At 41.7% G+C, this 16,173-nt stretch overlaps 1 protein-coding gene across 4 annotated transcripts in view; it reads left to right on the top strand.

Annotated features, from left to right (window-relative positions):
- DZANK1 (double zinc ribbon and ankyrin repeat domains 1) overlaps positions 1–16,173 on the top strand; it is a 34,484-nt gene that overhangs the window by 10,350 nt on the left and 7,961 nt on the right. For all 4 annotated transcript variants that reach the window (XM_074949723.1, XM_074949721.1, XM_074949722.1 and 1 more), the window contains exons 9-14: positions 3,180–3,293; positions 4,561–4,653; positions 6,141–6,263; positions 7,567–7,731; positions 8,434–8,662; positions 13,594–13,697. In XM_074949723.1, the coding sequence (XP_074805824.1) occupies positions 3,180–3,293; positions 4,561–4,653; positions 6,141–6,263; positions 7,567–7,731; positions 8,434–8,662; positions 13,594–13,697 (828 nt within the window). The remainder of the gene's footprint in view (positions 1–3,179; positions 3,294–4,560; positions 4,654–6,140; positions 6,264–7,566; positions 7,732–8,433; positions 8,663–13,593; positions 13,698–16,173) is intronic.

Raw genomic sequence — 16,173 nt, 5'->3', positions numbered from 1 at the left:
TTTTATCCAGTCTCCGTAATGTGCTAATTAGCACATTAGCTCCCCAGCCCCAATCAGAACATCAGGAACTCCTCTTCTTAATCCCCTAGGCCTAATTGATTAAACAGTGACCATAGTGCTTCAATAGGTGCTGATTCCTAGCACTCTGTCACAGTTTTAGGATTTTGCTCACACATATAATAGTCACAATAACACAATGAGGCCGATTTAGATGCACAGTTCCCATTGGAATTAATGGGAATTGTGTGTCTAAATCCACTAGGTGGCTTTGAAAATCTTAGCCTAGTGTATAGCTCTATTTCTTATCTATTAAGCATAATCAGGATGTTTGATCCTGTACAAAACACAGAGATAGTCATTGCCACAAGTAATAGTCTAAGTCTCTGATCCTGAAAACACTCGAGTAATTTCACACATGTAAGCAGTCCCATTGATTTCAATGAGACTGGTCACATACCTAAAGCTACTTAGGTGTGTGTTTGCAATATTGACGCCATAATTAGTTAAACAATGCAGACACATGCCAGATGATGGACAAAGTGTAGATTTCACTTTCTTTTAAATGTTACATTAGACACTTAGCATGAACTCCTGGCCCCACTGAGATCAGTGAGAGTTTGGCCACTGACTTCAATGGGGCCAGGATTTGACCCTTATTACTTTGTGGTGGAGATGATTTGGTGAAGAAGAGGGAGTTCCAAGCACAAGGGGAAGCATAGAAGACAGTGCAAAGACAAAGGTGTGAAGACATACAGGGACATTTTGTGGGAGAAAAGAGTAGAGATGTAGGCAGTGCCCAGCTTGAATGAAGGGAAAGATGCGAAGTTTGAATCTGACATGAATGCCAGTGGAAAGCCAGTGAAAGGGGTGGTATGGTCAGAGTGACAGGAGAAGAACAAGTTTGGCAGTGGCATTTTGAATAGACTGTAGGGGTTGAAATAAGAAGCAGTGAGAACAGGAAATAGGAGGTTATATCAGATGAGAGCTGACCAAGGCCTGGACAAGAGTTACAGTAGTAGGAAAGAGAAGAACTTTAGGGACCTTGAATGATATGGTATATCTATGGAATAAGTACACCATAATTGCATGGGTAACATTGATTCTGCTGTGTTAAGACTGCATGGATCAAAATAAGTAATGTTGTGGGATTCAAATCACTTGTCCCATTATCCTAAAAAATGATTCATAGCAGGGTAATGCTGAATGACAGACACAGAAAAGCAACAGGTATTTTCTGGTAAGAACCCATCCTGTAATCTCTGAGATCACATATGAGGAGAGAGAGATTGTTTGAAACAAATGAGAATATTCTCCCTCAAACACTGTCTTACATGTCAGTACAGTACTCGTGTTGGACTTGTTTTCCTCTAATAATAGTAAATAAACACCAGGCCTTCAGAACAGCAGCAGCCTCCTTATTTAATCTGCTGAGCTGGGTATCTAGATGAGAATGTGGATTGACTTGTTTTTGAATGGCAGCGTTACTCTGGAATTAACTCTTATAATGGCAACATTAGAGTTCATCATCAATTCCAATGAAACCATTATTTTGAGGGAGGTAAAATTTAGCTCTAAAATGTGTATAAATGGGTTGACAAATGAAGTTACAAATTTCCACTCAGGCATCTATTTTTTGAGCAAAACTTACCTTGTATGAGTTTGTCCTTTGTTTTTGTTTTCTTAGTTTTATGGGACTCTGAAAAACCGTCCCTGCCCTGGTTTCCAGTCTCTACTTTGTCTCCCCTTTCCCCCAGCTAAAGTAACAATAATCTTTATTATTTGTACTGCAGTGGTGCCAGAGGGCTTGATCAGGACTTTGTGCTAGGTGCTTTGTGCTAGGCATAGGAAGACCAGCCTCTGCCCCAAGGAGCTTAGAATCCACTTTTTAGCAGAGCACTTGTCTAATGGGAATAGTTCCTTTTGACAGCTATGGTTCATGACGCTTTTTAGTATTCACTGTGTATTATACACTGGTTATTATGATTATTGAGGAAAATCTTGCCCCATCTATTGCATGGCTGTAGAAAGCTCTGGAACTCGCATGGTTCCTTGTATGGTGGGTGGATTGCAGCAGATCCTGTCTGGCACAGGGCCCATTTCTACGAGGCTCATGGGGGAGGTGTAATTTATGGGCATGGCAAGAGCAGCTGATGTGTGGAAGTGTGCACATACAACTGTTATTCTCCTTGTGCAAGTGGCCCTTGGGCACATATCATCTCCCCGGCCTACTGGAACCTTAAAGCAGCAATAAGTGCTGCAGAATGGCACTCTGCAGCCTGGAGGGAAGATTCTTTTCCCTTCTCCTGAAATACCCATAGATGTCCTGGGTATACCCCTGTGCAATGTAAACTCCAGCTGGGGCCGGGGGGGGCGGCTTAAGTGAGGGTGAGGTCAGAGGTCCCTGATGTTCCCTTCCTCCTCCTTTTCCCCACTGTGTTACTGTTGCAGCCATAAGAGCAGCTGTGAAGCTTCCCTACAGAGGCAGGATGTTGTCAGGGGAAAGAAATCCTTCCCCACCACAACCACGAGGCTACTCCAAGCATAGCCTAAGGTTTATCTACTCAGGGCATAGCCCAGGATTTAGCTGTTTAGGAAGCAATTGCCAGAAGTTGGGAATGGGCGACCGGGGATGGATCACTTGATGATTCCCTGTTCCGTTCATTCTCTCTGGGGAACCTGGCATTGGCCACTGTCGGGAGACAGGATACTGGGCTAGATGGACCATTGGTCTGAACCAGTATGGTCGTTCTTTTGTTCTTAATTTCATTCCACTTTCCTGCAGTGTGAATTGCCATAGATATTTCATTGTAATGCTCCGTGTGCTGCAGTGTGTACTTTCCTTAGCATTCCCTGACACCCTATCTCAGAGGAAAGGAGCCAGTCTGTTGTGAGTGTGTTATGACTCAATGCTGAGTAAATGTCCCACTGGAATCAGTGTGAGGCTTTTTTCCTGAGTAAAGACTAAGGATTACAGGATTTGTCTTATAAAGAACTCTAGTAATGACAACATCTTACCGTTTGTAGCAGGAATAATATGTAGGGTAGGTGCTTCCTAATATCAGGTTCCTGTGCCTACTGCTTTACCCTCTGCTAAGTGATAATATTGTAAAGTCTGATATTAACTTTCGTGATAGTGTAATTTTCCATTATAAAGAAACATCATGTTGTCTTTTGTACAGATGGGACTATGTGTAGAATGCAGAACTATGGTACCAATGAACACACCAACTTGTATTGTATGTGAGGCCCCTATAGCTCCACAGCTGCAGCCCCAGGCCAGCATCTGTTTAAAGGTAATTAAGAATCAATGTAACCAATAAGTAAATTACCTAGAGCTTTGTATGTTTCCCATAGATGATTTTTTGTCACAGATGTTTTGATTCCATTTGGCTTTGGGTCTTTACCTTGCCGCAACTTTGAGTTAGTAGGATTTAAAATGTTTATTGAACAGTAGCTGTCATTAAAGGTAGACCTCAGTAGCATGACAAAGCATGTTGTACAAGAGCGCAATATGTCAGTAATATCTATTTGAGTGAGGTAGGGATACATTTCTTCTGCACAGTATAGAGTATGTTAATTTGATCTGTCTAGACATTTATACCTTACTCATAGCTATTTTAACTCTAATAAATCTGTCCTCACAATTCTATTTGCCTCTCTTGATTGTGAAATATTACTTATTCTATGAGAATGGCACAGCTGGAGCAGTTACTGGAGATGGGGTGAGGGGGAGACAGGTTCTGGGGGGTTCCTGTGGGATGTAGAATGCAGTCTCAGCTGGTGATTCTCAGCTAGCTTGTTATCATGGGGTATGAGGGGCTGGGGAGGCATTTCTGGGAAAGGGAGGAGGCTGCTGAAGGAAGAACTGTGGGAATGGGGATTGTCAGAAAGTGAACTGGGGATGTTCACTGGCTGAGGACTCCCCGTTGTTGTTTTTACATTTGTCATAGACATCAGCCCACGCTTTAAATGGTTTAGAGCAGCCCTAATGTAGGTAGAGAGCGGCAATCCTAAACCAATTGAGCATGTCTAGTGTGGACACGCTTGTCGACACTAGAATTTGTCATACTCATAATTCCTAGCACTGGTGGAAACTCACACTCCGTAGCAGTAACCAGGGCTGGCCAGTGAGATCTCCCCAGGAAGAGTAGCCCAAAGGTAAAGGTGGCTTTCTTTTGATTTTCCCTGCAAATAATAGACTGTTTGCAAGGAACTGTGTGTATAACTAAGCAAATTGGCACTAGTGTATAAACAGCCTGAAGGGAACACTGATGTTGGAGCCCCTGAGGCAAATGTCTTGCCAATTCAACAACACTGCCATCAGCTGCAGATCTGCATGGCAGCTGGGCATGGTAGCTTAACTTTATTAAAGCCCACATTACAGGAGTTATTTGAGCACTGTGTGTGCACACTTGAGGGAGTTCCTCCATCTGCAGGACGAAGCTACTCGTACCTCTGCAGGCTCAAATCCCTGTTGAGCAGATGGTTTATCTTTACCATCCTGTTGGCTGCAATTTAAAATTATCCAGTGATTAGTCTGTTTTTTTCTGTATTTTAAAGGGCAAAGTAATCTGTCGGGTGTGTGGCACAGGAAATCCTATTCACATAAAACACTGTGTGACCTGTGAAAGCAGACTGCCTGAAATACAGACGGTAAGGTTCATGTACAAAACAGTCACACTTGGTTACATGAGATCAGTGAATGAACTTAATTTTCTTATTCTTGAAAACATGGGGCCAAATCTGGTCCTGTGCTGGGGACTGTGCTTTCTCTTGCATAGCCTAGGACAGAATTCTGGCACCTAGCAGCTCTCCCTTTGAAATACCCTGCTCCGAGCTCTGCAAGAATACTGGAAATCCCATCACACACCTTCTTGTTTCTCCTGCGGGAGCCACAATTGTACAGTGCTGCTGTCTCTGCCAAAAGGTGCTTTGAAAATGTCTGTTAAAGGTGATGGTCTTGACTCAAAGTTTCCTTAATTTAGTGAAGCTTGTGTATGTTCAGTTCTCTTTTAAATTGCAATTAAAAGCTATAAATCTTGACAACAATGATGGGTATTTGCAGCAGGAAAGACCACTCATATCAATTTAAAATTTTGTGTGTATTCGTGATCTTTTAATTATTTTTGTTATGTCCACTTCCTGCATTCCCTATCAGCGTACAACTGCTATGCTTGTTTTTGGCAGTGACTCTGTCCAGAGGTGAGAGAAACAACAGTGAATTTTCCCTCTAAGATTGCTGTCTGTGTCATCTTCCAGTTTAGCTGTGTTCATTTGGCTGGGTGGAGTAGTTTTTAATTTCTACCCCTTAGGCAAAATCTCTTCTAAATGCCCAAGGAGAGATTTCCTTTTGCTAAGCAGGGAGAGATATAGAGATGAGAGAAGACAGTAATAATTTGGATCTCATTGCCTACTGGTCACTATGACAACAATGCTAGATCTTAGCTAAAACTACCAGGACCTGGGTGTAGAGGTTTCCTGGACAATCCCTGTAATCTTGAAACTTCAGTGGGACTACTCACAAGCTTTAAATTAAGCACATTGTGCACTCTCACTGGTTCATTGTAGTAGGGTTACACTGAGGAGCTGACTTGCTGGCAGTGAAACAACTATAGAAGATGAGGGCTCAAAATAAATGTGAAACCAGTGATCTAATCCCCCCGGCCCTCCACTCACGCCAACATTTTAAGATGTACACGAATCTTGCAAACAAATAAGACAAATATTGGTCAAATTTTCTATTGTGGAATGTAGTTTTTTCAACATAGCCTGTTTTAATTTCAGATTTTCCTTATGCCGCCATGTTTCTAGGTAAATAATTGCACTATTAAGAAAGGACAAAATATGTTAGGAAATAAGGTTTTGTGGTCAGATTTCTCAGAGGATGAATAATGGAAAGTTAGAAGCACAAAAAACTATTTAAAAACATATTTTATTGTATCCTTTTAATGAGAAAATTCCACATTAGATCAGAGTAAACCCAGTGTTAATTCACTGCTGAAAGCATAGCTTTAGTCTGAGCAGTCCCTTAGATTGAACATTGCTTTGTGCTTTCAAATTGGCTTGCTTTTGCGCTCCCCTTATTTCCTGTTTGCTTTTCTTTTACTGTAGCCTATGAAATTCTTGTTTTGCTTTACTAGCCTGCACTAAGTGGAGATACACCCCCACCTTTGTCTAGTCATCTAGGGAGAACAATATCCTGCTCAAAATGTGGCCGTGATAACCACTGTGATGCTCGTTTCTGTGACTGGTGTGGAGCCAAGGTATGCTTTTAGGCTCAGGCTTCTGTAAAGACTGTTTTCTCTTTCTGTTTCATTGGCATTTGGTGTTTGTGTTGACAAGCCTGGTTTTACTCATCTGTGACCTGAAGCAATTACATAGCTCCATTCCCAAAAATCTTGTGGGTTAGGGCATGTTTTTATATTGTTATTATTTAATGTTTGTATAAAGTGCTATAGATGTGCAGAGCTCAGTAAAGAGAAATTAAAGACATAGGATGAAATTGTGATCCCATTAAAGTCAATGGCCAAACTCCCATTGCCTTCCAGAGGGCCAGAATTTCACCCATGTTCCCTGACCAGAGGAGTTTTTACCTAAAATAGTCAATGTAAAGATGTCCCCATGTAATGTATTTCTGCAACCATATTTCTATGTATTTCTTCATAGAAATGTGCTAGATTCACCCCCACCAGGATAGGGAAGTTCAAACTGTATCTTCTAGGGCCACATACAAATTAGACAGGTTTCAGAGTGGCAGCCGTGTTAGTCTGATGTATCAGCAAAAACAATGAGGAGTCCTTGTGGCACCTTAGAGACTAACACATTTATTTGGGCATAAGCTTGTGTAAGCTTATGCCCAAATAAATGTGTTAGTCTCTAAGGTGCTACAAGGACTCCTCGTTGTTTTTTTATAAAAATTAGGAACTTTGCTATATATGCCAGTGAAATCATGCTTCAGAGGGGTAGCCGTGTTAGTCTGGATCTGTAAAAGCGGCAAAGAGTCCTGTGGCACCTTATAGACTAACAGACGTATTGGAGCATGAGCTTTCATGGGTGAATACCCACTTTGTCGGACGCAAGGTGAAAGTGAAATCATGGGTCTTCATAGAGAGAGGGCCTGGGGAGGAGCACCATTGAACAGAATATTAACTGAGATGCTTTGATGTTCCAGAGCTCTGCAGTACTGATGACAGGGTTTCCAAGAGGAGAATAATATTTTAAAAGTGCATTTGATATCAATATTTTAAGGTTGGTAGGCCTAAAAATTAACCTATGTAGTTGCTGATTCCATCTGCAAAACCTTACCTCTGCATGGCCTGGTTCAGCCACAGTTGACGGTGATGAGCTGTATATTTGGTCTGGCTTTTGTCAGTGTGTGAGCCTGGTTTAGAACTGGCAACCAAGTCACCAGTCTAACAATTGTAACCACTATTACTCTAGTTTCTCTAAATTCATACTGGTTGGTCTGATTGGTAGTTTATTTCTGGGAGTACAAGAAGATAGATCTCTATTGTGCTATATATTTATGTGCTCCTATGGTGACAACAGTTTCATTGTACTTTTCAGCCAGGTCCTCCTCCAAGCTACTTTACTTGCTTCAAGTGTGGTGCAAGCAACCACCCATATGCTAGATTCTGTGGATCTTGTGGTGTTTATATTGAGCCTTCATCAAGACTGGGCTCTCAGAATAGCATGCTATTGGGTGCTGGAGATACCTTTGTGTTTTCTGAGGTAAGTCACATAACGTCACAAACGAGGCTGAGACCACAGTAGAGAGACTGGTATCCTCAGCTGGTATAAATTGGTGTAACTCCATAGACTTCTTCCATCTGAGGATACCATGTTCTGCTTGCAAGCATTCTGTGAGCAGAAAAAGAGTTTACATACGTTCACTGAGGGAATTGTTTGCTGTGGATATTTATTCATCCCTAATCATTATTACGTACAGCAAAATGAGAAGCAATCCATCTCTTCTTAAAGTGTTTGCTCTTTAAGTACTTTTATCTGGTTCTGACACAATCACTCACAAATTATATCTGGCTAATTTAAGGTTTTCTTTGATTAATGCATATGCCACGTTGTTTTAAAAAACTATATTTTAAGAGAAGACCGTAATACTTAGCAAGCACAAATGTAAGGTATTAGAACATAAGTCAATTTCTATTTACAAGAAATAGGTTGCATGGATTTTTCTGAGTATTTGTGATATGTGAGGGTGGCATTTTTCCCAAATGTTAACTGTAATTGGGCATTACTAAAATTCTTCCTTTAAACAGTTTGCATCTCTGATGACTTTTTTTCATTCTAGGATTGTTTTTACAGACATAGTTTCTTTCCTTTTTTGGTGATTTTTTTTTCTTGTATAAAGTTATATAACTATTAATTACACTTTATTATCACTTTTGTCATCCGGGCACTGATCGTTCCCAATAGGATAAAGGATTACAGACTCGAGCTGCCTGGGAGCCTCTGGTTGTTTCATTACCAAAGTCAAGACTAGATATAACAGAAAGAAAAGACAAAGGAACCCAGACCATTGGCCTGTTCTACCCATCCAGCACACTCTTGGAGAAGAAGGAACTTGAGCTGATTTCTCAAAAAGAAAAACAGGATAAGATGAGTGATCGCAAGCCCCTGCTCACAGCTATTAGTCCTGGAAGAGGTTAGAAATAGTTCATGATTGCACATGGTCAGCAAGGAAAACTTCCTCTGGTTCTGAAACAAAACTACAGTACTTTACCTTGTATTGTTTTAAAACGGGTCCTCTGTGGAATAATCCCTTGAAAAGCCACTCTTTTACATCATTACTCTGGTCTCTCTTCCCCCTAATAACTGTATACCCTGTGTCTGGTGCTTTGATCTGAGACCCCAGCCATTCTCTAAAGCACAGCAAGCCTTCACAGAATGCACAAGAATTATATTATAAGGCCTTTGTGCAGCCTTACCATTTGACTGTGATGTCATCAAATCTCACAAGCGAAGTATCAGACTTGGTCAGTATTTGGATTGGAGACTACCAAGGAAAACTCAGGTTTTGTCTGAAAGTGGTGTTCACATAATCAGTGTTCTTATTCGTTCTGGCAATAGTGGCATTTAGTGCTGCTGGAGGCGCTGTCTTGTGGAAAATATATAAGGGCTTGTCTGCACAGGAACATTGACCTGAATAGCTATTGCAGAATAAACTGTGGAAACAAATTAAATGAAAAAGGCACTGTTACTCCAGAATAAAGTGTCCACACAGGGAGCTCTTCTGGAATAACTATTGCAGAATAGATTATTAGATTATTCCAGAATAAAGTGTCCACACAGGGAGCTCTTCTGGAATAACTATTGCAGAATAGATTATTCTGCAATAACTATTCTGATCAATTTCCCTGTATAGACAAGCTTAAACCCAACATCTTGACTGTTTGTGGTCATTAAAAATCCTTTACGGTTAGGGATCGTAGCCCCAGTGTCCTGGCAGAATTCCAGTTTAGGGCCAAAAGAAGCCTTAAGACAGACTCCTATAGCTATATTTGAGCACCTAAATAAGTGGCTTAATTTTCAAAAGTGCTGAGCACCCAGCAGCTCCCACTGACCTCATTAATCTCATGATGTGTTCCAGTCTGTCAGCCCAGAGGATATTTTAACTTTTAAAGAGCTAGAGCCTCAATACAACTAATTGTATTGTTGTATTGTAGGGCAATGGTTCGGTGGGTTGATTTTTGACCCAGCTGGCTCACCCATCTGTAGCTATTCTCCCATTCAGTAGAGTACCTAACTCTTAGAACACTGGTGTTTTTCACTGTGCCAGCCAAAGGACTGGTTAGAATGATGTATATGTCTGTAGTGTAAAAAAAGGGGTTAATGCATCTTTCAGGCCTTCCTAAATTTTTTGTAAACATCTAGGTGAGGCTTTTTTATTTTTAACCTATTACAGTACTTGGGGAATAACTCTTTACACTGCCTTGCAGTGAGGAATCTCCTCATAGTTCCCATCACTGCAGTGAATAGAGTACTTGACTCAACATGTCAAAGAAGTTATCAGATAATGGTAAGGGATTGGCCCAAAATAGGGCTGAGAAAATATTTAACTCTAAAGACTTTTGTGTCTGTGCATCGGAAGTGCAGCTTTCACCATGTGAAAGAGAACTCCCTTCACAGGGGCAAGTTGAGGAGAAGCTTTGAATTGCTTTGTATTACAGTTGAACCTCATCAACTGACATAGAGTTAGAGTCCCCAGAGGCCTTTGCTGAATATAGAGCAGGGGTGGCTGGCAGGTCGTTCTCCATTAGAATCCCCTAGGCTTTGTCCCACACATCCATAACAGTTTGTTTGTTAGCCCACAGGACTCAGCCTTCCACATCATCACCCTCGCTTCGTGCTAAGCTACGTAGGCCAGAGACACTTGTACCAACCACAGCCATTCAGTGACACCCAGGCCACATACATACATCATTTCTTCAATGCAACTGTATTTGATTTATGACATTATTGCTAAATTAAAAAGCCAAATAATTAAGGTAATTGTTTCCTCCCTAAACAAATAAGCCTCCTGCACTGAATAGACAATCATGCTTCCAGGGAAAGATGTACAAGTATAGGACAATTTAGAGAGAGAGAAATAACAAAACAGAAGTTTCAGTTTTCTGATCTGAGCTCTGTTTTATCTGTTGTATTTTCAGTTGGTTTTGAACAGGAGCCAAAAGCATTTGCAAAGTAAATATCACAGAGAAGCCATCCCTTTATTTACTGTAATATACAGTAAATCGGTCCGATCTAGGTGTAACCGGTTAATGACAACATGAGTTCAGATATTCAGTCAAGGCTGCCAGAAATCCTTTAAGATACATAACGAACATAAGTAGCGTGAAGCCAAGCACGCACAAATGTATTTCTGGCGTCCTGGTTTTACATCTTGATTTTTATGTCACGGGCACCTGGCCCAATTTAACCCTGGCCTTACCTAGTGCAACTATCACTGACTTCACTGGGCGTTGCATCCACAAAGTAGTAGCCCAGTTGTAACGTTTAATTGTTACTTTAAATTAGTATTTATTGCAGTCTGTGATTTAGTTTAAAGCAAAATGCCTCTGCTTTGGAAGCCATTAGGGGAACAATTTTGGGTCCTGTAGAGATGAGTACCCCCTCTTAGTTTGTTTCTTTAAAGCTTATCTTGATGATCAATACCCTAAAAGTCTGTCTTTTTGCTTTACCATAGTTTCTACATGGCCAACCTTTGAACTTGTTGATTTTTCTTCTAAGCTTCCTTACCTTGATTTCCTCAAGGGCAAAGATGTTTAGAGAATCATTTCTTTGTTTATACTTTGACCTTTATGTGTGTGTGTATATATATATATATATATGTATATATATGTATATATATATATATATATATATATATATATATATATATATATATATATATATAACATTTATATGGCAGTAGTGTCCAGAGGCCTCCATTGGGTTGGGCCCCATTGTACATCCTGATATTAAATCAGGGATGACTGTTTTTTATCTAAGTATATAACAGCTTATTTTACTCTCTGTACTCTCCACAGTTTATTTACTCTCTGTACTTTCTATAAGTGCACTCTACAGTAAAGTTGGCTGGATCCTAATACACAGCCACTTAAGGTTTAAAACAAGTCCTTCCATCCCTTTGTCCACTAAACACAGAATATTGCCTTGGAATTAATGTATTCAGATTGCAAAAGAATTTAAAATAAATCCTACTCTGACTTCTTATTAATTATTTAGATTGTGGCGGCACCCAGAATGTGCTAGATGTTGTTCACCCCTACCTCAAAGAGCTTGTAGTCTGATAGACGAAGAGCAGACAGAAAGAGATACAATATACCAGGGGTGGCTAACCTGAGCCTGAGAAGGAGCCAGAATTTACCAATGTACATTACCAAAGAGCCACAGTAATAGGTCAGCAGTCCTCCATCAGCTCCCCGACCGCTCCCAGTGCCTCCTGGGGGAGGGGGTGGAAAGGGGTGGAGTGGGGGCAGGGCCTGTGGCAGAGCCAGGGGTTGAGCAGTGAGCACCCCCCAGCACATTGGAAAGTTGGTGCGTGTAGCTCCAGCCCCGGAGTCAATATGCTGGGGGGTGCTCACTGCTCAATCCCCTGAGCCTGCCGTGCCCTCGCTTCTCCCCCCTCCCCTCCAGAGCCTGCTGCATACCATGAAACAGCTGATCGGGAGGTGCAGGGAGGTGCTGATCAGCAGGGCTGCTGGTGGGCAGGAGGCACTGGGAGCAGGGTGGAGGAGCTGATGCGGGACTGCTGATATATTACTGTGGCTCTTTGGCAATGTACATTGGTAAATGCTGGCTCCTTCTCAGGCTCAGGTTAGCCACCCCTGGTATATTGTATCTCTTTCCTCAGTTTTCTGTCTGCTCTTCGTCTATCAGACTACAAGCTTTTTGAGGTAGGGATGAATAATATCTAGCGCTGGAGGGGAGGGGGGAGAAGCAAGGGCACAGCAGGCTCAGGGGAGGGGGTGGAAAGGGGTGGAGTGGGGGCAGGGCCTGTGGCAGAGCCAGGGATTGAGCAGTGAGCACCCCCCAGCACACTGGAAAGTTGGCACCTGTAGCTCCAGCCCCGGAGTCGGTGCCTAGACAAGGAGCCGCATATTAACTTCTGAAGAGCCGCATGTGGCTCCGGAGCCCCAGGTTGGCTACCCCTGCAATATACAAGCAGAGAGATCAGTGTTAGGACTGGAACATCTAATGGCAGCTCCACACTATATGCATAAACTGTCTCCAGTTACCCCCTAGATGCTACCTAGCAATTGGCTAATGTCTCGTAGGTGTTGTCTCAGAAGTGGGTCTGGAAAAAGGCTCTGAAAGATGAGAAGGCAATTGTCAGTTGTATCAGCTCAGTCCATTTCAAGTGGAGGGGCCCCTATGGAAGGAAATACAGAGACAGTTCATCTGGAGTTAATGAGCCAATATTGATTTGTTAGAACTTCTCCCGTTCCCAACAAATTGCATGTCAAAACTCATCCTTATCTGTACTTCCTTCTGTTTATGCCTTAAAATATACTTTGTCTTTAGGAAATTATAAAGTATTTGTCCAATAATACAGTTTATAATACAAACTGGAAACCCTTATACGCTGTTACAGTGTATGCAGTTTTCAGACCTGGCTTCATTTTTAACTCTCTGTGAGATCTACAAAGCAAGCCAAATTTCCTGAAAATCAGTTCAGTCATGCCTGATAACTCCGGCTTAATATTGCACTAATGCAAACTTTTTTTCCCCTAAAATTGTTTTACATTCTCTGTCACACAGGGCTAGCGTGAGTCTTTAGACTCAACACTGAATATGGGCCAGCACATAGCTTTTCCATCCCAAGAGGAGCACTGGGAAGGAATGACTCAGTGCTCCACTTTTGATCTGAGAGGCAGTGTATTATTTCACCCCTTTATGGGGTGCAGCTTGCTTCTCTTCCTCCTCCATGGTAAACTGGATTTGCTACAGAAAAACGCAGTGTTCTTTGTCCTGGTCAAAATCTACAATTCTTTACTTACTCCACCACATCAGTGGAAGCGTTATTGATGACAATTACAGGGTATTTTCATTTTCATAACTCCTACTTTTTAGGGTACTGGAGAAAACAGTTAGATCATGTCTGCGCTCACCTTAGAAGCTATGCTCAGAACAACCCAGAGTTCAGGGCTTTGATTGGAGAACCTCGAATGGGAAAGGTAAGAAATAGCTTGTGCACCTAACATTTTTCTTGTGATGTATCAAGGAACAATTGAAGAGCAAATAAATCTGATCAAAATACTTTTTTATTTTCTAGAAAATTAGCCCCGTAGGCCATGTCTACACTAGGAGCGCTTTACCAGTATAGGAATACCAGCGCACTATGCCAGCACAGTGCTCCTAGTGTGGATGCCGCCATACCAACAAAGCAGCACTTTGTAGGGGTTCAGGAAAACCACCCCCCATGAATGAAACAAGCGACGCCGGTTAAAGTGCAGCTTTGCTAGTAGAGCTACATCTACGTTAGGGGGTTCTGCTGGCGCGGCTGTGTTGTTCAGGGATCAGACACCTCTTCCTGCCCTGACTGACATAGCTGCGCAGCAGAAGTCTGTAGTGTAGACCTGGCCTAAATAACTGTGCCAATTACTGTCTTGATTCATCTACCTGTGTTTTATTTCTGTCCTACTTTTTTTCCTGCTCGCTCTTTCTAATTCCATTTTGTTCTCTCTTTCTCACTTCTTTCATTCTATTGCGGTTTTTTCTTCTTAGTTTGCTGTTGAGCTCTTTCTGCTTTCTCTCTAGTTATAATTTCCTTCCTTCTCTCACATATTCTCTTTGGAACCACCCCTGAAGTTAGGGGAGATGGTCACAACAACCTTAAAGGCCTTGCTGACCTATCAGAGCAGAGGTGTTATTCAACTGATTTTATTATATCCCAGAGCAGATGTTCACCCCTGTGCCTTGGGTCAGCACAAGGCCAATGCACTATTTAAGTCCTACTTATAAGTAGTGCATTTGCCTTGGGCTGGCCCTCTGCACAGGGATGAATTTCCCCAGTAGACAGCAGCAAGTCACTTTGTGTCATATACTTTATTTCTGCCACAAACTATGCCATTATTGGAACAATGTGTTCTTACCTCAGGCACTTGGCTTGTGCATATTAGGGATATTAGCTGACTTAATATCACTAGCCAACACTAAAAAATGGTTAGCTGTGGCTGTATTGATGGCTAAAATGGTCATACTGGGGAGATGGAAATTTGAGGTTCCTTCTACGTGCCGTGACTGCTCTCAATGGCACAAATGCAAAAATCATACCAAACAGAAACAGTTGAAAATGCAGGTGGCTGGCAGCAGGAATGGCATAGCCATTTGCCACTCTTTGGCGGTGTGGCATCCCATCACGTCCTTATTACCTCTCTGACATTGCGCAGGGTCCTGCATGTGAGTGGTGTCTATTTTAAAGCCTTTTTACACTGCCAGAGAGGTGTAAAGTGCCTTTAGTGAAATGAGAATCAGGCTCATTGCAATTTGTTTTCTTTGAGAGAAGGTTCAGGCATATGCAGTTTGGAAAGATATGGAAAACATCTCCAGGAGGGATATTCCTGCAATTTCTAGGCCTCTATAATCCTACTGTAATGAAACCTCTGCCAAGAAAAGTATCAGTGTTGATTCAAGGCAAATGCCAATATTTGGTCTTTATTAATGCTTTTTCATGTTTCATGAAGAATATTTATATATAAATGTATAAAAATCAAAGTTCTTAGCCTGCAGTGATGCCAACCTGCATTGTAATCTTATCAGCTTTCATAAGCCAACCAGCTATGTGCCACTTGTCTAAAGTTTCAATTTTATAAATAACACCATTTCTCCTCTTGAAATCACTTTCATAGAGTGTTTATATGGTGTGGCTGCCACAGAATGGTGCCGTTTCCTCTCCGCAGCAGGCTGCATTTCAGTAGCGGGTGAAGTTAGCCCCCCTGTATATACAGCACTCTGCTCATGTGCTGGCGCAAACTGGCACAACCCAGGTGGCAATTGTCCACTGGTGATAAGTCTTCCTGGAGCAGGGTGGCACAAGCTGCCCATACCTCATGCTCCACTGGGGCTCTGTAGCCATATGGTACAGCCCAAAGTGGGAGAGAGGCCAGGTCAGCTGAGAAATATGCTTACTTAGCACCAGCCCTCCTTCATGGTAAAGCATCTCTATTTATCATATCTGTTGCATCTACTGTATTTATGGAGCACTGTGCACTGTAGTATTTGCCAATAGCTGCCCCTCTGGGTGCAGGGTGTGTGTGTGTAAATGCCATCCCTCTGCAGCCATGGGTGTGAATCTGTTTCATGGCATGTACAACATTTTGGGATAAGAGTATGAGGAATCATTAATATCATTTTTAGACATTTGGCATTTTCAGTCATTCAGGTTTCTCTACTTATCTCAAAATATCACCTGTTATAAATTCTTACCCCTTCACTCAGTTACTGTGGAAAGATTATTAGTTAATGTGCGTACAGTGCTGTAAAGAAGTAAAGTGTGAATTATTAATTATTATTATTACTGTATTATTTATTTATGAATGTACTGGTTCAGTTGATAAACACTTTCAGCCCACATCAGGACTACTTAGCATTACTGAAACTGTCTTCCTGTACTTTTATAAGAAGAGATGCTAACTTGTGCTTTTTTCCTTA

The sequence above is a fragment of the Natator depressus genome, chromosome 3, assembly GCF_965152275.1.
Source record: "Natator depressus isolate rNatDep1 chromosome 3, rNatDep2.hap1, whole genome shotgun sequence".
Lineage (NCBI taxonomy): Eukaryota > Metazoa > Chordata > Testudines > Cheloniidae > Natator > Natator depressus.
This window is presented reverse-complemented; position numbering and strand designations above follow the sequence as displayed.